The following is a 19,776-nucleotide window of genomic DNA, read 5'->3' as shown; positions in this document are numbered from 1 at the left end:
CTGCCAAGGTATCGCACCAAATGCTCAGCCTTACCTGAGTTTGCTCTTCAGAGAGCTGACTTCTCTGTTCATTGCATCAGCTGTTTCAGTGGCATCTTCCAGCTCACGCTGGAGCTTCCGACGGGATGCATTGGCTCGCTGGGCTTCCTCTTCTGCTTCCTCAAGCTGGCGTTTTAGCTGCTTCAAGCGTATGTTTGCTTTGTCCGCCTGAGTGTGTATGGGGGGGGGAGAAAAAAAAAAAAAAAAGAGAGAACTGTGTTTCCCCAGAGTTACAGCGTGGTGGTTAGAGCAGAAAAAAAGCAGTTTTCCGAGCCCCCTCCCTCCCTTTCTGAATGGAGCTGCCTAGGACGTGACAGCTCCAAGCTTTTCCTTAGAAGTATTACATTTTCATCTGTATCACGCTGAGGGAAAAGAAGGGAAATCCATAGGAAGGTTAATGCTAGAGCCCTCTTAGATGCAGGGGATGCCTTGGTCGTAGATGGGAAATCCTCCCACCAGAAGACTCACCAATGCTGCCAGTAACTCTACACACCTGATCTTTGAATTGCTCAGCATTACGCCTCTCGTCATCCACCTGCAGCAAGATATCTTTCAGCTTCTTCTCGGCACGGCGCACCTGCTTGCTGGCAGCCTGGCGCTCCCTACACAGAAATACAGCGATGCTCAGAACAAGAACTTCTCTCCCATTGTCCCCAGTAAGATGAACCAACTTGGACAAGTTAGAAACAAAAAAAGATAGCAGAAGTCCTCCTAAGTTGGAAACAAAGGCGATGGGAGGCAAAGTTTCCCAGAAATGACCAAAAGACAATGACATCACACAGATGGGACCATTTCTGAGGGTACAGAGGGACAGCAAGTGAATCACAGCTGCAGTTTTAGGAGGGGTTAAGTCTGGAAGAAGCTAGATGTCTTTACAGTAAAAAACACAGGTTTGCCAAGACCTTACTTCGGTACTACCCAGTGTACCCAGGATAAAGCCCTCACTCAAACAAACCAGAATTGTTGAGAAGAGCTTAAAATCCCAGAAGGGCTGGAGGCTTGTGAAACAGACAAGAGTTTCTACCAGGACATACTTTGTCTCCATGTCCAACTGCTCTTCCAGCTGTGCTATCTTTGCTTCCAAAGCTGTGATGGTAGCCTTGTACTTGGACTTCACTGCACTCTCCATCTCCTGCAGTTTAAGCTTAAGCTCCTTGTTCTGGCGCTCCATCTGCTGGCGAGCATTCTCATTCTTCTGTGCGTTGCTACGCTCAGCATTCAGGTCGGCATTCATCTGATCAATCTGCAGAGAGAAGTAGCACTCAGCATATTGAGTGCTCCAGCCTGAAAGGCTGACTTATTTCTCAGACACATGCTGATACGCAAAGGAAAAGGACCCTGGGGGTGGGCTGAATACCTGGAATAACTATGATGCAGGCAGAGCTGTCTATAGGCAGGGCACGTCTCCAAATGTGTTCGTTTACCCAGATTTTCAAAGTAATTCCTTGAATAACAGGTTTATCAACCTCCTCTTAGGGCTAAACTTGCCAATCGCACACAATGCTTTCTGGGGCAAAGGCCACGGTTTGGCACTTAACACAGTAATTATCAGTCTTAGTGAATTACAAAAATCCTGAGGGAAGTGGATCCAACATGTGTGCTTTACTATTTTAGCATTTATTTGCCGTCTGTCTAATTCCACTACCAAAAGGCTTAAAAATCCTGACTTTCAAAGGTGAAAGGGCAAGAACTCGCTCCACTTTCAAGCCAGGGCTCTGGCTGACAGTCAACTGAGTAGAGAAATATGCTCTCATCCACCAGAGTGAACAAGGCATTTGGAAAACCACCAGCCTAGCTCCTTGGCTTTGCAGCACTAAGAAAACAACGTGCCTGACTCTCAAATTTGGGCAGATAAAATATGGCAGAATACCGGCAGATTAAGATCATGGTTTCTATAGCAGCCTAACAAATTCCATATGGTAAGTCCATTTGAAGCAGCATGGAACTGGCAGAAAAATAATTTTCCAAACACACTGTGGCAGTTAGGCATGCCAATTTGGAGCAGCATGCTGCAGATCGTCTTTCTCATAATCCCTTAATACAGAAAAAGAGGGACTGGGATGTCTGGGGGGGTTGTTTGGTTGTTGTTTTTATTTTAAATAAATTTGGGAGATTGTTCCATTTACCCAGTGATTTAAATGATCAAAACCAGTGAGTTAACATCAGCTCTGACTGCCCACCATATTTTCTGTATTGTGGTATTCAGGTGTTTCATCTTGCTCGCACCTACAGACTTCGGAGGGCCTGTACCATGCACAAAATAGCACCTGGCATTACTCAGAGTGCAGTTTAACAATTTACATAGACAAGAGAACCTCTGCTAGCACACACAGACTAAACAGGTACCTGAAGATTTGCCTTCTTGAGACGGTCATTGATTATCTCTGTGTTGCCCTGTTCTTCCTCCAGCTCCTCCTCCAGCTGAGCTATCCGGGCCTCCAGGCGTCTCTTTTCCTCCATGGCCAGTGCTCTATATACAGAATCATTAAAACAGTGTTGGTGGTGTTAATGCCTTGGGGGAAATTCACCACTTCTAATTTTACAAAATAAGCTCAGTCTTTCAAGAGCACAGGGGATACAGTGCATGCCATAGTCTATATAAAAATAACAGCCTGTGAAGTACTGGATTTTCTCAAACCATCTCCTCCACCCTTAAATGGGGAACATTACTCACCCTTTACCACTGTTGTTGGCAATCTCATCAGCCAGCTCATCCCTTTCTTGCTGGGCTTGGCGCTTGGCACGCTCAGCAGCTGCAAGTTCCTGGAATGAAAACAAGACAGTGATCCAATGGGAAGCTACCAATTAATGCAGCTCTGGAAAAAGTAGTTACTGGTAATGGGTGGTATGGTCTCTAGCTAGATCCAGACTTAATTATAAGACTTGGTCTGTTCCCTGCCCACTCTACAGCTTCCTTTGTTTTGTACATTCCTACCACAGCTGTCAAGAAAGGGCCAAACTCTGCATTTTGAAGTGGACTTCATATTTGAGCAGAACAAGAAGCACAGAAGAAAGGAAATAACCACTAGAGCCTAGACTGCTACACCTAATTCTTGGCCAAAGAAAACGAACAAACCCTTGACTTGCATGCATATTCCATTACCTCCTGCAATTGGATCATCTCTGCCTCCATGCTCTTCAACTTCTTTTCATTTTCTTTGGCCTGTGCCAAGATCTCTTCTCTGGAAGTACGTGTGTCCTCCAGTTCCCGCATGTAATCCTTCATTTGTGCCTGAAAAGGGAGAACAAAAAAGAAAAGGATGAGTTTCAGAGCATTCACATTAACAAATTGGGTTTGTTTGCTTTACGGGAAGCACAGAGGGAAAATGGAACAGGGATTCATTAATTTTTAACTACCAAAAAAGGCTCCTGTAAAACCAAAAGGAATCATCCTTTTCCCATTTCACAAGTAACAAGAAAAAGCAGTAATGGAAACAAACAGGATTGCTTAAATTGCAGAAGGAAAAAAAATCTTGTCACACGTATGGAGCAGGGAGGGAGGGTACAAGAACCATTCTGGTGAAGCAATGGAATGGATAGTTTAGGGAGGATTTGGAGTTTTTCCTAAGAACAGATCAGATGAATGCCTGTAGGAATTACAAAAGCAAAGCAGAACTGTTTTGGGGCAGGAGAAGGTCTGAACGATATTTAAGTCCCGCTGGCTTTACAGCTCCATAATCCTTCACAAAACCACTGATATGAGGCAAGGACTAGCGTGGACTTTCCTTACAGTTTATTTCCCAGGGATTACACAGGCGGATCGGTATTAGAATATTTGAAATGCCAATAAACCTTTTGCAGTAAAATGCTACAAGGTCCGCTGCTCTTGTGACACTGATACAGGGGTTTCACAAAGTGAAATCTTGTATCCCATTTCCCTGTAAATGTTCTACACTGACAATTAAAACAGTTGCAGCGTCTCACCTGCAGCTTGCGGAGCTGCTTGATGGCTTCCTCACGATTCTTGTTAGCAGTGTCTATATGGCTTTCCAAATCCTTTAGGTCCATCTCTAGCTTCTTCCTGGCAGCCACAGCAATGGAGCGCTGTTTTCGTTCGTCTTCCAATTCTACCTCCATCTCCCGTACCTGTACGGAGAAATACAGGCATCAGCATTTCAGCTCCTACACTTACCAACAGCTACTTTTCGCATCTCCCTTTCAAACTCTATATATGTGCAAGCATGTGACTCATTTTCATTTTTCCTGGCAGGGGGATGGGGTTAACATTCCTCACTAATAAAGAAAACTACATGGGTCCCCTTGATAGACAAAAGCTATTTGAACAATCACACACACAAGGGGTAAAGGCTCTCATGGCTTTGCAGTGCTGCCTGGAGAGTTACCATTAACAAGAACCTGTGGATTGGCAGCGAGCGCCTAACCACCTTGGGACACAAGTGCCTTTGTGCACGGAACACTTTCAGGATTTACAGAGCAATTCTTACTTGTCTAATCAGTTGTTTCTTCTTCTCCTCATTCTGTTCATCACGACCCTGAAGGTCCCTGTCAAACTGTGCCTTCATGGCCTGCTGGTTCACTTCTAGCCGCAGTTTGGCATCCTCTGTGGCCTGCAATTCATCCTCCAGCTCTTCCAGCTGTGTCTTCATCTCCTCCACCTGCTGCTCCAGGGCTCGCTTAGCCTTCTCCAGCTCATGGACCTACAGAAAAGTACCACATATGAGGTTTCCTCTAAGTGCAGACAATTTCACTCATTGTAAGAGCAGAAAAAGTCTAAGAGCAGCCATTCATATAAGATGGGATACAAGAACACTGCACCTATCCCTTGTATTAGGGCAGATAGCCCTCAAAGCCAGCTGCTCGCACACCTGCAAGCTGCCAGTGTGAATCACGATTACCTATAAGTTCTGGTCATGTATGCGTGATGGTGGGGAGAAAGAAAGAAACATTTGTTAGCCCTGTCTGGACATAGCGCAGACTTATCAGAGCTGGGCAACTCTGGTTCTGATAAAATTCAAGAATTTTTAGCCTCCGAATTTCTTGTTTTCCTTCCTGCTTATCGTAACATTTTTTGTCTTGAAATATTTGGGTTACTGCCTTCCTGGCTAATCCTGTATTTTACACATCAGGCTCACGTCACACCCTTACAGGTTCCACAACAATATTAGCTAATTTGTAGCTTGCCATTACCTCATTTGTATTATTTCCAGGCTCTTTCAACCCATCTTTCCCACTTAACTAATGTAATACAAATATAACATTCACAAACTCAACATGTCCAGCATCCTCTATCACTCAACTGCATTCCTCCACGTTCACACTAGGATAAGCTCCTTGCAGTATTAAAGTAACACTATCATCTGTGTGACCTTTCCTGCCCAGGTATTATAACTTCATACTTACACTTTTCCCAACATCGTCCTTTGAACTCATCAGGTCTTCCATCTCTGCACGGAACTGCTTATTGACTCGTTCCAGCTCAGCTTTCTGCTCTATGGCTTCTTCCAGCGCTCTGGCCAGGGAGAGGGCCTTAGTCTCCTTCTCACGGGCTTCTGCCTCAGCGCGGTCCCGTTCTTCAGCATACTTGGCAGAAATGTTCTTCTCCTCTGCCAACAGCTACAAGAGCACAGCATCAGTATTCTGAGAAATTACTGACAATTTTCTAACAAGGTAAACATGTATCTTTCCATTAGCACCTTCTTTTTAGCCTTCTGCCGTGGACAGAAGGAACCAAGAAAACGCAGCTTCAAATGTTGAAGCACGCCATCATACTTTTAACAACTGTGATGACCCCAAATGAACAAACTTTTGATTCCCTAGGCCTTCAACCTATTATTTCCAACATTCTCTCAAAGACGATCTGCAAACGCCGCTTTGGACTTGATCTCGGTCTTGAAATAAATGTTATTCCTCTGGGAAAAGGAGCATCACTAAAATTCTTATGCAAGGAACAGAATTAATTTACTTCTATGAAAGCTTATTTCTCCACTCCATGTGCTATGCCTTAGTTCAGAAATAAATATACATTCTCCATGCAGCACTGCTTAGGTATTTTAAAGCAGACCTGTCAATAAGATGCACCTACTGAACGTCCAGTGACTGAAGTCATACCTGATCAAACTTCTTCTGCTTCTTCTCTAGGTTAGAAACAATCTGCCGCTGATGATCGAGGTCCACAGCGATGTCATCCAGCTCTTGCTGCAGGCGGGTCTTTGTTTTTTCCAGCTTGTCATACGCAGCTGTCTTCTCCTCATAACGTTGGCTCAAGGCCTCCAAGTCCTTCTGCAGCTTCTTCCTGGTTTCCTCTGCTGATTCAAGGCAGCCCAGGCCATCATCCATCTTCTTCTTTGCTTCTATTGCCTGCAGGACAGAAAAGACAGCCCATGGAGTCACACCACAGACAACCCTATATGTAGTTTACCAGCACCAGAAGTTGAGAAAATAAGTATGCTCATTTCTGAAGATACTACTCCCTCCTCAAATAATATTATATGATTGAATTCCCAAAGGAATTCCTGAATAGACATCTACGAGCAGCTTCTATGATTATCATCAGAGAACTCTTTGTTTCTTCTCTCACCCAGATCAGCAGGATCACCCTTTCCCAGGAAATGTTCTGTTATTCAAGTCAATCCTGCATTTAGATTTTACTTCCCTCAAGGCAGACCTGCACTTATTTTTACTGTCAAAAGTCACTGGTTTATGGGATGCAGACTCTGTACCTGTTGCTGAAGAACAGAGATCTGTTTCTCCAGGTTTCTCTTTGTCTCCTCTTCTTCTTCCAGTTGCTCTTTCAGACTGTTCTTCTCATCCTCCATTTGCTTCAGCTTAGTGCTGAGGCTCAGTTTTAGGCGAGTCTCCTCCTGCAGCAGCTCCTATAAAGCAAACAGCCCAGTGGAATTCAGCACTGCTCCTTGGCTTCAAAGCCCCACAATCCTCACCCACGCTCTCCAGAATGAGTACTTTTCAAGTTGAGTTTAAGTATGCAACTTATTTCACAGATAAGACAACCAATGACAGAATTTAAATTACTGTCTCCCAGCAAGTCAGTATAGAAACAAAATATTCAGAAGGGTCCTATTCTCTTTTACATGCTAAAGATTGAAGTATGCTACTCCACCACATAAGCCATCCACAGTCCTTTCTGGAATCGTCTGAGTAGCACACAAAGCATTCAAACCTTTCCCAACAGCAGCATGACTGTACTCTGCTACACGACTTTCTCATATTCAAGTATCAAAGAAAGTGACAACAGGCTCAAATGACTTAGCCCGGTTAAAAACAATGTCAGTCTTAGAATCGTAAGACACTGGTCACTTACCAACTTAAGGCATAGAGAATATTACTTGACATATTCTGCCAGTTCTTGAGTTGAAGTATCTGTACAGACTACTAAAACTAGTCTTCAAACTAGTGCATAATTTTGCACACTATCTTTGAGTACGTTTTTGAAATAGAGTAATGAGCAGACAGAACATTAATGACTATTCAAGGCTACTTAGTATCTGAGGTTTGGCACACTCTTGCTTTCCCTTCCAGTCTTCTGCTTGGTATTGCGTGCTTTACCAAGAGAGACATATTCTACTAACTGTAAATGGCTGGTTTGTCCCAAAGTATAAGACTAAGCATGATTTTTTCCTGAAAAAATACCAAGTTATTTGAATCTCTCACTTTTCCAACATCCACTGGGAAATAAAATTTTCTGCTTAACTTTACAAACTTACTGGAAATCAGAGACACACCAAAACCCTGCCAAATACTTGACTATGAAGATCTCAAACAAGACACTAGCATTCCAGTGCATTTCTAGCACTAAAGAGCTCTCAAGCAGCAAGGTGATAAAGGAGGACTTCTAAATCTCATGCAGGGAAAGTCATATATATTCCACATACTGAGGAATCGGAAGATACACAGCTTGTTTCTGTAGAAATGCTCTCAGTATCATGCAATATAACCCCTTAGCAAAAAGGCCAGACAGAATTTTTTGAAGTGTTTCAAATCCACTATTCAATGGTCTCCAGAGTGATTTCTTACTTTAAGAATTTGTAATGGATGCTGGCTGCACCACACACAGATGCCCTGGCTTCCAAAGCTCTTACCTGTGTATCCTGAAGCTGTGATTCCATAGCAGAGAAATCCTTTGCTAATTTGATTGATTTACTGTCAGATTGGTTCAAAAGACCTGTGACATTGTCCAACTCGACCTGAAGGAGAGATGAGAGTATCAGTTATTAAATGCATTGGCAAAAAAAAAGTCAGGAACAGGTGAACAGTTATAAGACCCAAAAGTGAAACTGAGGCACCTCTCAACAGTAATACATGTGTAAAATCTCTCAGGAATGAATGCATCATTTCCAGAGTCCCAGGGATGAAACATGAGAAGTTAAGAGAGATTTTTACTTGGGATCACCTCTGTTGCAACAGCCTTCTAGTTTTTGTTGGTTTCATTTTTTAAGGCCTATATGAGACTTTATATGGCCTCAGAAGAATTTTAAGAGCTTCTCTTAAACTCACTTCCTTTTCTTTTATACTCTTTGCTTCAGGCCTATATTTAGAGTCTTAAAGTTACATTTTCACACTTCCAAAGATAATGCACAACTTTTGACGACAACCTTCTATAAAGGAGAAGGCAGAAGACAATGCTCTGTGTGAACCAAAGGGATTTTTTGTTCCCTTGAAGAAAGGAGGAGCAAACCCTAAATTTCCACATCACCCTTGGGCCACCCCTCATCATCATCAACCACATTACAAAGCTTCAAGACACTGTCTTCAAAAACAGTTACACAATCATCAGTCTGTTTGTGCCACTCTGAGTCCACAAGCAGCTGAATGTTTACAGAATTGCACTGTACAAACCACAGCGTGCTGAAGGGGAGCAGACATGCTGATACTTTAAGGCTTACAAAACTCAAATGGCAATGGTTACTTCACCATCTTAGGGCTGCTCATTATAAGCGACACTAATCCACATGTCCTGCCCTGGCAATGAGTTAAAGAGTTTGCACAGTCCTTGGGAAGCAAACTATGGATTTGCTTTTTGTTTGGTCCTCAGGAGGAACAAAATTTTTGAGCTAGCTATGGGGAGGTACCACCTTACAACCTTTTTTCTCTAGCTCTGACCTAAATGAGAAGCTAAAAATATGTTGGGAAAACTCATGCCACTCACCTGCAATTTGTTAACCCTCTCAGCCAGTTCAGCTTTCACTCTTTCACCTTCTGTAAATTTCACCTGCAGCTCTTGGAGCTGAGTTTCTACTTTTTTCCTCTTGTGCTCAGCATCCCCTTTGCCTTGCAGAAGAACCTTCACCTCATTGGACAGCTCAGCCCTCTCACCTTCCAGAGCTTGTTTTGCTTTTTCAAGATTTGCTTTGACCTGAAGAGAGGGTAAAAAGAAACCAAACAGCAAAACCCCTTAGACTTTAGATATGACAGGATCCTACCACTGAGTATGTATTTTTCTTTTCCCAACAAGCAAGCTCAAGTTGCATGTTTAGCAGCATGATTACTCATTCTTACTCAGAAAAAAACAGTTGGAACAGCGTGTCACGTATAAGTAGGACACAATCTAACAATTGGAGAAGACAACAATAGAGGAGATAGTCTTGCACCATCAGATCTCCAAATTAAGGGTCAAATTAAGTCAACAAGTGCTAGCTTTTCAAGAATGTCTTGGCTATGTGGTATAACATGCCTGGTGGGAAAAAAAGAAGAATGTAACTATTTAAAGCTACTCCATGTATGTTTTATAGTGAAAAATAATCTACCAAGAGAAGAAGAGCACATGTATCAGAAGCCTAGTATCATGAACACTATGTTCTTCTGCAGGTTTAAGACAGTCACAAAGCAGCTATCATTTCAGGGAGATGGACTGCTTTGGCCTTGTTTTTTCTGTTCCACATACCCGTTTGGTTTGTTCTAACTGCTCTGCCAGCTCTTCAATAGCTTGTGAATGTTTCTGCCTCATCTCTTGGATCTGAGCCTCATGAGTCTTTGCCTCCTCTTCAAGGGTCTTCTTCAAAACTGTTACTTCTTGTTCTCTCTTTGACCTGTAAAATTCACAAATAGCATTTAGATGCCAAGGAGAGAATCAAATGTGTATATCCATCAGTAGAATCCCTACTGTAGAAAAATGGCAAGATCTGTTTAGTCCTACAAGCTATAAAGACATTTTCAAAGTCAGAACTTAGCATTGCACCCTATCTAAGCACAAGCTGGCAGCATTACTTTCAGCCTAAGCTTTACTTTCAAGCCTATAGCTTGAAAATATGAATGTTTCAGGGGTATCTGTTAACACTATGGTTAGGGAGCAAATTAACTTTAATAGCTCAGTTGAGGTAATGCAGCCTGCACTACAGCTTGCACACTACCTCCTTCTGTAGTTACTGAGGCTGCTAACCAGCCTACCCCGATAAAGGCAAAGACTTGCTTTGGTAAGAGACTCGATGCAGCAGCATTTATTTAAAAAGTCAAACCTAAAACCAAATAACACAACATAGCAACATGTTGGAGTTACCTGAGCTCCTGCTGAGCAGCTGTAGAATCTAGCGTGTCTTCCAGCTCTGTTTTCAATGCTTCCAGCTCTTCTCCCAGATCCCGCTTCTGTTTTTCAGCTTTATTCCTGGATGCTCTCTCTGACTCCAGGTCTTCCTGCAGCTCAGTGATCTGCGATTCGAGTTCTCTGATCTTTTTGAGGGCCATGTTCTTCTGAGCTGCCTCTTCTTCCACCCTGTGTTCAACATAGGGGTTTGGTCAAAGCCATATTTAAACCATATGTAAATTAATACCATCTGTCCTAACAAGAATAATCAAGAAAAACACTGGTATTGGTCAGCTCTACAACATGACATTCAAACTTTGATCCCTATATCATCTACAGATTCTACGTTCTATTTCCCAATACTTGAGAGAGCACAACTACTTACCTTAAATAAGGGGACAGAGAGAGGCTGACAACAGAAGAAAGTAGAAGAGAAAGCACCATTTTACACTGGAAACTGAGCACTTTACTGAATAGATGAATATAGCAGCTACCATAGAGACAGTGTGTTGCGACTACTTTTTAACCCGGTCAGAAAACTTAGTGCTACAGTGAAATATGCGCAGTGCACACTTGCATTTGTAGTCTAGCTCTGTACAGAGAGTGTGGCAGCGAGCAGCAGTCGAAGAACTCTGATACTGAGGACATGGATCTTAACAGTCCACAGGCTGATCTACAACTGCCGCAGATTCCACTTAGTCCCTATTCCAAAGTGACACAAGACAAGAAATACTTCCCAACCTGACAGTCCCTGAACACTGCGGGTCAGGTTCTCACCTAGCTAGGGCTGCCTGCAGCTCCTCTTCCTTCTTGGCCAGCTGCATTTTGAGTTCTGCAATCTGAGCCTGCAGCTCAGCAATCTGGTCATGCAGATCAGTGGAGTCTCCTTCAAGCTTTCGACGAGTCTTTTCCAATTCTTGCCTCTGCTTTTCTTCACGTCGCAGACGTTCTGATGGAGACAGAGACATATTAAGTTACACAGGTGACACATACTCAAAGAACGTTGTACAAGCGGAGAAAATTGAGCTATTTAAGCAATAGCTTCTCTCCTAATAATACAGTTGCCCAATCTATAGCTGGAATGCATTATTCTGTCAGGATCTATTCATGGCAGCTACCCCCACAGTTTGTACTCAAAACATACCTGGACAATTTCCCTTTCCTTCATCTTACGGCCAAACCTCCTTCCACCCTTTCACTCTGAAAAAACAATGCAAGTCTCCCCCAACACCCACGCATAAGCACTCATTAAGTGATGCTGAACACAATGTCTGCTCTCCCTTTATGGAAACTAAATAAGCTGGCTCCTGTTGTGTTAACATAGGCAGTGTCCAGATGAACTGCCTCTAGCCTGAACTCCGAAGAACTTGTGCAAACAGGATATTAGAAACAGCACTAACCCTGACAGTTTGCTGCTGCTGGAAGTAGAAAAGTGGAGACACTTCCACAGCCGGAGAAGAAAGAGAACCAGCCTCTCTTCTCCATTGGCCTGCTGCTTTGGAGAGGACTTTTATTTAGATCAAGGGCTCAGCTGACAAGGCACATAACCTTCAGCCAGCCACTGAACAGCTCTATCAAACCAATCAATAGCATACACACTATAGACTGATTTTTAACCCCTCAGAAACTGGAGAGGGCCAAAACTCTAGAAATTAATCTGAAGTTCAACAAATTTTAACAAGAAACCACCTAAAACTAAACAGGTGAGTTCTTTGCAGGATCTTCTTTAAAAAAAAAAAACAACCCAAACACCAAAAACCAAAACCACCTTCAAGATCTGTGATCATGGCCTCATGCTTATTCTTGAGTTTGGCTAAACTCTTAGATTTCTCCTCTTCTTCTGTCAGGTTTGTTGTAAATTCAGATATTCTGTCTTCCAACAGTTTCTTTTCCTGTAGAATTGAGAATGCAGCGTGAAAGCAGTTGCTGGAATTACAGGATATTTTTCCAGAGTTGGCTGTGCTTAAAGATGTCAATGTCATGAGTTCCTACTTCTGCTACAAGGGAACTTGGGACAAAATAAATCCTTTCATGATTACAGGTGGTGTTCAAATAAGCGGTTACTTAAAAATTCATATTTGATAGCCCTTTCAAAACTGAAAGGGAAGTCTGTTTATGAAATAACTTCATACTGCTTGGCATAACAATGCATCAGAAAACACTTGCTCATGAATCATTATCTAGCCAAGGCTATTTAAATAGCATAGAATACTGACTTGTAAAGAATAGTGGAAGGCAGGTAATTTCAAAACAATTCAGGTCAGGGTTGCCAAAGACAAGACTGAACTTATTCATAGGTTTTCTCACAATATGGGAAAGGTCAGCCTTTGGTGGGTGGCTCCAGGAGAAACATCTGTGCATCTTCAGCCCATGCAACAAGCTGTTGGGAGTCTTACCTTAGCCAACTTGACATTCTGATCTTCCAGAACTAGCACATCTTCCTCCAGTTTCTTCAACTTGGCTTCTGTGGTCACTTTTTCCAGCTGCAACTTCTGCCTCGCACTTTCCTCTTCTTCAAGCTGCTCCTCTAGTTCCTTCACGACATCCACAGAAAAGCAAAGCACTCATCAGTGCTGCTCACTAATCAATATAACAGCACAGTAGCAATAACAGAACTTGGAAGGTTTATTTACCCTTCCTTCAAGGTATTATTAGTACTTTCCAGATGTAACACGCCTCTGTTGTGACTTAATACAATGTTCTGCATTCTAAAAAGTTTCTAGATGAATAAACAATGCTGTTTTGCGAAGAATGCTACCACTCCTACATCACTTGGCTTAAGCAAAGACTGGTCTAATTATTTGACAAGTGGCGAACATCTTCATTTTTAAGAATAGAACAGCTCATTCCAGATAACTGACTGAATGCCTCAGGCTCAGCATCAGAATCGCTGTGTTCTATTGCTATTTCCACAGACAGAGAACCAAAACAAAAAGAAAGGAAAATCTTCCCCTATTTCCATTCAACCTGAGAGAAAAGAACACTCCAATCCTTACTATCCTCTTTACTGACAAGAGATGGCCTTCCAAAGGCATTACCTGGATGTTCTGCTGCATTTTCTTCTTCTCAGCCTGCAGATGTTGACAGCGTTCTTCCTCTTCCTCCACCCTTGCTTCCAGGTCATGACATATCTCCTCCAATTCTTGTTTCTTGGCCGTCAGGCGGGCTCTTATCTCCTCAGCTTCAGCACAGAGTTCAGTTTCTGCTTGCAACTGTTCCTGCAGCTGCATCTTCTCTGCCATTAGCTACATTGGACACACAGCCAGAAATAAGACAAGCTCCAATCTATCAAAGCACTCAGCAATCTGTGTCAAGTGAAGTTATGTACTCCTGTGCTTCACAGTTAGTCTTAATCACTGCGGCAGCCTCCTGCTGCTAATCAAAAGCTGAATATCAAAACATAGTTTTGAAGTGTTTGCTCTCCTTCAGAAACCATGCACTGCAACCACATATTATAGTAGCCTTGACAAATTTCTCAAGGTATATCCATTTGAAATAAGGAGATTGTCTAGTTTCCCCCTGCCAAAGTAACACAAGTAATTATCAGCCCTACAGAAAAAAAATGCTGCTGTCACCTTCTGTGTTCCAAACAAAAATGATTATATTGACGAGGTTGAATTCAACTAGCTTGCTACAATACTCAGCCAAAAGAGAATTTTCTTCACATAACAGCTATAGAAAGGCATAGGTAGTTACTGTACAAAATGACCTGCCAGAAGAACTTAGCCGGGAAGAAGGGCAAAGGAAATTGCAAAAGGCGGCAGCCAAGTCACATATTTCAACAAGTGGGAACCTGCAGCTTGTCCACCAGACCAAAACAAGTAAAGGAGGAGCTCTCAAGCAGCTGATAAGGTAAAGAGAGAACGACTTTTACACATGAGATTTGCAAACTCACCTGGGCCTGGAAGGTCTCCAATTCACTCAATCTATTTTCTGCAGCTAACTGCTTCTCCTTGACCTTCATTAGTTCTTCTTCCTTGGCCATCATCTCCTCTTCCTGTCTGCTTACTTGCAGAAGGGGCTTCACCTGAAAGGGAAGCCAAGGGAATGAGACACATATGACAAACAAGAGAAATGCTCAGGTACTTGATAAGCATAGAATAAAACAATATTTTAGGTAAGCGTCATATTCAAAGAACTGACCAATTGTTTTGTTGTGGGTACTGGTAGGATCATAGATATCAACTACTCTGTCAACAACACACTTTCTACCTGCCCAACTTTTCCTCCAGGATGGGCTGCATCACGAAAGGGCTGAGTAAATTCCAGACCCTCAAGGTCTAAGTAGTAATTGCAAAAGAATAAAAAAGTTGACATAGAGTGAAGAAAGTCACAGGTAGGTCAGTGTCAACAATACCCATCTCTGTGCTCCTCCATCAAAACCCCTCAGAAGGGTTTAAACTCTGCTCTTAATTATCACTTAGCTGCGAAGTCTTCTGGCTAAAAAGCAAGAAATCCCATACATTTGAAAAAAGATCATTTCTTCGCATGTTCATTGTCTTTATAAAGGTAAAATATCTACAGGTCTAACAGCAACATCAGACCTCAGTGCTTTTTCTTTGCTCTTACAACCCCGGAGAAAGAGATGGCAAGCTATCCCTGTATTAACAATTCTTGTCTAGCTAAACTGACTAGCCATACAGCAAGCAACTCTTTGAAGTGCCAGCTCACCAAAGCAAGCAATCTTCCAACTCTTCTTAGGCATAAAGCATTAAAAGATGACTTCTGCCTTTCTATAACATTACTTGGATATAGCCTTGTACTTCGTTTATGCAGGCATCCTGTATATTTATAAAATACGCTATGATGTTCTCTACCTAAACAAATCAAGGCGCAGTTGCAAGGCAGCTCAAATGTACAGGAAGTGGGTTTTGTGCTTTGGTTCAACCTGAGAAATTGCAACCAAACTGTCAAAATTATGAAGGGAAAAATATTACCTTGGTGAACAACCTCCACCATTGCCAGTTCCGCAGTTTCAAATAGGCAGCACAGTTCCTCTGAAGCACTTTCATGGCTGTCAATTGCTGCTGGCGCTTGGCAAAGGCTCTGCAAAGTAAGCGGAAGTCAGACAAAGGAACCCACAGTGGCACAGAGTTCCTTTCACCAAGTGCTTTCTTAGATACCTCTACATTTTTAATTTAGAAGTTTCCCTCCTAAAAAATCTGAAAAATTTCCAGTGGACCTCCTCTAACTTTTCAAGACTTTTCTGCTCAGTACTGTAGTAAAACCTTTACATTTTCACATTTTTTTGCAGCATTTCTGTCAAAATCTTTGCCTGTTGTACAGTATTCCTATCGAGAGGAACAGACTTTACTGCTCTGGTACTATGTGGGATAACAGCTCATGGAGTTTCTTGCAGGTGCCAGAAGTCCAGCATTATAGAGATCGGAAAACCCTAAAACAACCATGAACTGTTACACACAACAAATAAATCATGGCCTTTCTGACAAAAAAATAACTTCTAATTGGCGTTTTGCAAAGAGAAACTTCATAGAATCATAGAATAAACAGGTTGGAAGAGACGCACCAGATCACTGAGCCCAACCATTCCTATCAATCACTAAACCAAGCCCCTCAGCACCTCATCCACTCGTCCCTTAAACACCTCCAGGGAAGGTGAATCAAACACCTCCCTGGGCAGCCTGTTCCAGTGCCCAATGACCCTTTCCCTGAAAAAAATTTTCCTAATGTCCAGCCTAAACCTCCCCTGGTGGAGCTTGAGGCCATTCCCTCTTGTCTTGTCCCCTGTCACTTGGGAGAAGAGGCCAGCACCCTCCTCTCCACAACCTCCTTTCAGGTAGTTGTAGAGAGCAATGAGGTCTCCCCTCAGCCTCCTCTTCTCCAGGCTAAACAACCTCAGCTCTCTCAGCCACTCCTCATACGGCCTGCTCTCCAGCCCCCTCACTTGTAACAGAATGGGAGAAATACACAGTTATAATGTACTTCACAAAAGATGGTCCTTACTTTCTGGCCAGGTAGCCTCTGCAGCATGCTTGGAAGCCAATAATGACATCTGTAATCTTCAGGTCTCTCTCTTCTTCAAGATGAGCAAGAACTCCAGCTCTGAAAAACACTTTACTCTGTCCAATTCGGTAAAGGTTGGAATCCAGCTCCAATGCTTTGATCTAAAATGAGAGAGAGAAAAATTTATGTCCTGCAAACATTGCTTCACGTGAAACATCACAAAACATGCTTGTGTCTCATAGCTGTAAGACACCCCTTCCCTAGAAAGAGCCACTCTCAGGCTAACCAAAGTTGTTAGCTCCCAATGAAGTCCTCTCCCAACTAGAGAAGCTGGAACTCAGCCAAACACAGCATGAAACAAGCCCACGAGTTGGGCTTGTTTGTCCTGGAGAAGAGAAGGCTCCAAGGAGATCTTATAACAACCTTCCAGTACCTGAAAGGGGCCTACAAGAAAGCTGGGCCTACAAGAAAACTGTTCACAAAGGCTTGTAGTGACAGGACAAGGGGGTACAGGTATAAACTGGAGAGAGGCAGATTTATGGCACTGGAATGGGCTGCCCAGGGAAGTTGTGGATGCCCCACAACTGGATGTTCAAGGAGATGTTCAAGGCCAGGCTGGATGGGGCCTTAGGCAGCCTGATCTGGTGGCAGGGGGCTTGGAATTAGATGATCTTTAAGGTCCTCTTTCCAACCCCAACTATTCTATGACTTTATGAAATGGAGGTAACCGGAGACACAAAATACGATGGAAAGCATTAACACAGCACCACGTCAGTTCCCAGAACCACAAGGAAGCTGTAAGGAACATATGTATAGTCCCAAGAGCCTGCTTCCTTTCCTACAAGAAACATATCTGTTAATCCTTCCTATTTATTTCTTCCCAATCCTAATCTTTGTCAGAAAAAGGCATCCACCCAACTTTCCCACCCTTTGAGGGATTTGCTGTCAACACTTATACTTGTTAAGGGGAATAAGCTATACCCCTTTAAGACTGAATAAAGGGAATTCCTTACAGAGAAACTCAATTCAATCTCCCCTAGTACCCAAGCTACAGAGCCTAAGCTTTCCCTTTGAAGCAGGCAATTCTGCAGAAATTAATCGGAGCCTTCACTGAAAGCATTTGTCATCAGCAGGCCATTACAAAAAGTTCATTGAAGCTCATACTTTAAGCATGTGCTAAAGATAACATCAACGCTTCTAAGCATTTTGATTTCATGAATACTGCTGGACTCTCAAAGCACATGCATCTGTGGAATCAGAAAGACCCTCTTTGCCTAGGATTATTGAACCTCACGCTAGTCAAAAGCCTCCATCTGCGAATCCAAGAGAAAGCTTTTTGAATTTTCCTTCCCTCAGACAAAATATTTGACTTTGGAATTTTGGTCTGCAAGTAGAAGATACATTTAACATGCACAACTCTGATTTCCAAACCACACTCATGAAGTTTATTCTGTTCAAGTAGAGTTTCTGGGATGTCTTACCATCAGCACACAAGCCTGCTTTCCATCCATAAATCCTTTGGGAATTGCATTTGGAGTTAAGATCTCATATCTGAAAAGAAGAAAGCATTAGACTAGTAAACACAAGTACATTTGAAAAACAACAACAAACGCAATCAGTAATGAGTTCCTATGCCATCAGGAGTTTGGCAGTGTCTCTAGACAACAGACTATGTCACAGCAGTTTCAGATGACATCCTCTATGCCCCACCTTAACTACATAATTACTAGAGAAGTCAAAGTCGCTTTTGTGAGGCTTTGTGCCAGGGAATACCAAGAGACAGATGAGCTGCCTTTGAAAACAGTGGCAATCCATCTGCAATAAAATACTTCAACTTTTATGCTTATGTCTTAACTTTGCCAGCAAGAAGATGGCTTCAGATTCTTTTCTAGGCCTTACCTTTGTCTGAATTCCTGGAATACAATTCTGTTGGGGAAACCTTGACGACAAATACGGATTCCCTCCAGCACTCCATTACAGCGAAGCTGGTCAAGGACCAAGTGGGGATCTAGTTTTCCAGCCTAGTGAGGGAAAAAGCATATAATATAAATACCACAAAACTTTTGCAAAAGGGGCTCAATACCCTTGCCTCCCTCTCTTTTTTTGTAAAGCAGCCAGTTTGCTATTTTTCAGTTAGAAGCAATTGAGAGATTTTATGCTACCTTATGAAGAACTGCAAAGACCAGTCTCCAAAATTTTGGTAAGTATACAGATATTTAAGATGACCTTGAAAAGACACTCTGAAAAAACATGACCTCTTTAAGATCTCTCGCAAAACCGGACAAAAGATAGCAACCCAGCCACACGCCCCAGGAAGCCCATGTAAGGCTGCAAGGGCCACACTGTTAAAACTTGTCTTTACCTTTTTCTCATGGTTGGGGATAATGCAACGGACGAAGTTGGGGTTGGTGTTCCTCAAGGTAGCCATGAGTTTAGCCAGCTGTTCTTTATAGAGCTGTCCCACTGTTCGGAACATACCCTTCCGGGTCTTAAAGGCCCCTGGCAACGCTGTATCTGACATACCAGCTACCTGATCGAGCCCAACAATACGGTCAACTAGAGAGAACAAATGACAGAGTGTTAAAATTCTGCCACAAGTGAAAATAGCACTGGAATGTACAAAGAACACCTGGGTAGAACAGGATAAATGAGGAGCTGCAGGATCCTTTTTGCTTCATCTCTACACAGATGTCGACTCCTGTACAGAAGTTGTGCAGGGATAGGAGCAGGAAGGAAAGAAAAGCAACAGCTCACTACAGGAAGTTTGAGTGATGGAGTCAAACTTACTCCCAAATGTATTCTACTGATGCTCTGGATGGCAACTCTGGAAAAGCAATCTAGAAGTGAGTTTCAAATGCTTCTGCTTGCTTAGGTTGCAATAAAAACCAGCAAACCAAGGGTTCTAGCTGCTAGCCCAGCAGAGCCAACTATCGGTTAACTCTGACTCAGAAAAGGCCACAGTTAGAGAAAAAGTCCAGCTTCACTCTTGCATTAGAGGCAGAACTGCCATGACTGGTGACTGGAAAAGTCATATCTACTTGTAAACTGAGCAAACATGGTAAAAGGCATGACAGAAACCAAACCTCAAGATACCACTGTTTATCTTTGGTGTACGAGATACGAACAATACCACTATGAGAAAGTCAGAAGTCCCTGCCCCAAGAGTTTTCTCAATTACACCACAGTGATATCCAAACACTGATGAAGCTATCATCTTCATGGGTGGACTCCACAGATCCTTTTTTTTTTTTTTTCCCAATAGAAGCTAGCTAGATCTG

The 19,776-nt window shown here is 42.7% G+C and overlaps 1 protein-coding gene across 1 annotated transcript in view; it reads right to left on the bottom strand.

Moving 5' to 3' along the window:
• The window catches only part of MYH9 (myosin heavy chain 9), a 74,431-nt gene that overhangs the window by 1,562 nt on the left and 53,093 nt on the right, over window positions 1-19,776 (bottom strand). Inside the window, exons 16-40 of the mRNA XM_069856649.1 lie at window positions 18,861-19,054; window positions 18,398-18,519; window positions 17,980-18,049; window positions 16,499-16,659; window positions 15,472-15,580; window positions 14,430-14,561; window positions 13,573-13,779; window positions 12,931-13,068; window positions 12,303-12,426; window positions 11,312-11,483; window positions 10,511-10,723; window positions 9,899-10,043; window positions 9,164-9,370; window positions 8,097-8,201; window positions 6,720-6,872; window positions 6,109-6,357; window positions 5,401-5,613; window positions 4,485-4,697; window positions 3,964-4,125; window positions 3,143-3,271; window positions 2,714-2,802; window positions 2,386-2,509; window positions 1,074-1,282; window positions 533-641; window positions 35-207 (exon numbers count right to left, since the gene is read on the bottom strand). Of these exons, the coding sequence (XP_069712750.1) occupies window positions 35-207; window positions 533-641; window positions 1,074-1,282; window positions 2,386-2,509; window positions 2,714-2,802; window positions 3,143-3,271; window positions 3,964-4,125; window positions 4,485-4,697; window positions 5,401-5,613; window positions 6,109-6,357; window positions 6,720-6,872; window positions 8,097-8,201; window positions 9,164-9,370; window positions 9,899-10,043; window positions 10,511-10,723; window positions 11,312-11,483; window positions 12,303-12,426; window positions 12,931-13,068; window positions 13,573-13,779; window positions 14,430-14,561; window positions 15,472-15,580; window positions 16,499-16,659; window positions 17,980-18,049; window positions 18,398-18,519; window positions 18,861-19,054 (3,922 nt within the window). The remainder of the gene's footprint in view (window positions 1-34; window positions 208-532; window positions 642-1,073; window positions 1,283-2,385; window positions 2,510-2,713; window positions 2,803-3,142; window positions 3,272-3,963; window positions 4,126-4,484; window positions 4,698-5,400; window positions 5,614-6,108; window positions 6,358-6,719; window positions 6,873-8,096; window positions 8,202-9,163; window positions 9,371-9,898; window positions 10,044-10,510; window positions 10,724-11,311; window positions 11,484-12,302; window positions 12,427-12,930; window positions 13,069-13,572; window positions 13,780-14,429; window positions 14,562-15,471; window positions 15,581-16,498; window positions 16,660-17,979; window positions 18,050-18,397; window positions 18,520-18,860; window positions 19,055-19,776) is intronic.

This window comes from Phaenicophaeus curvirostris, chromosome 1 (assembly GCF_032191515.1).
Source record: "Phaenicophaeus curvirostris isolate KB17595 chromosome 1, BPBGC_Pcur_1.0, whole genome shotgun sequence".
NCBI classification, from domain to species: domain Eukaryota; kingdom Metazoa; phylum Chordata; class Aves; order Cuculiformes; family Cuculidae; genus Phaenicophaeus; species Phaenicophaeus curvirostris.
The sequence above is the reverse complement of the archived record's forward strand: the minus strand, read 5'-3'. Positions and strand labels throughout refer to the sequence as shown.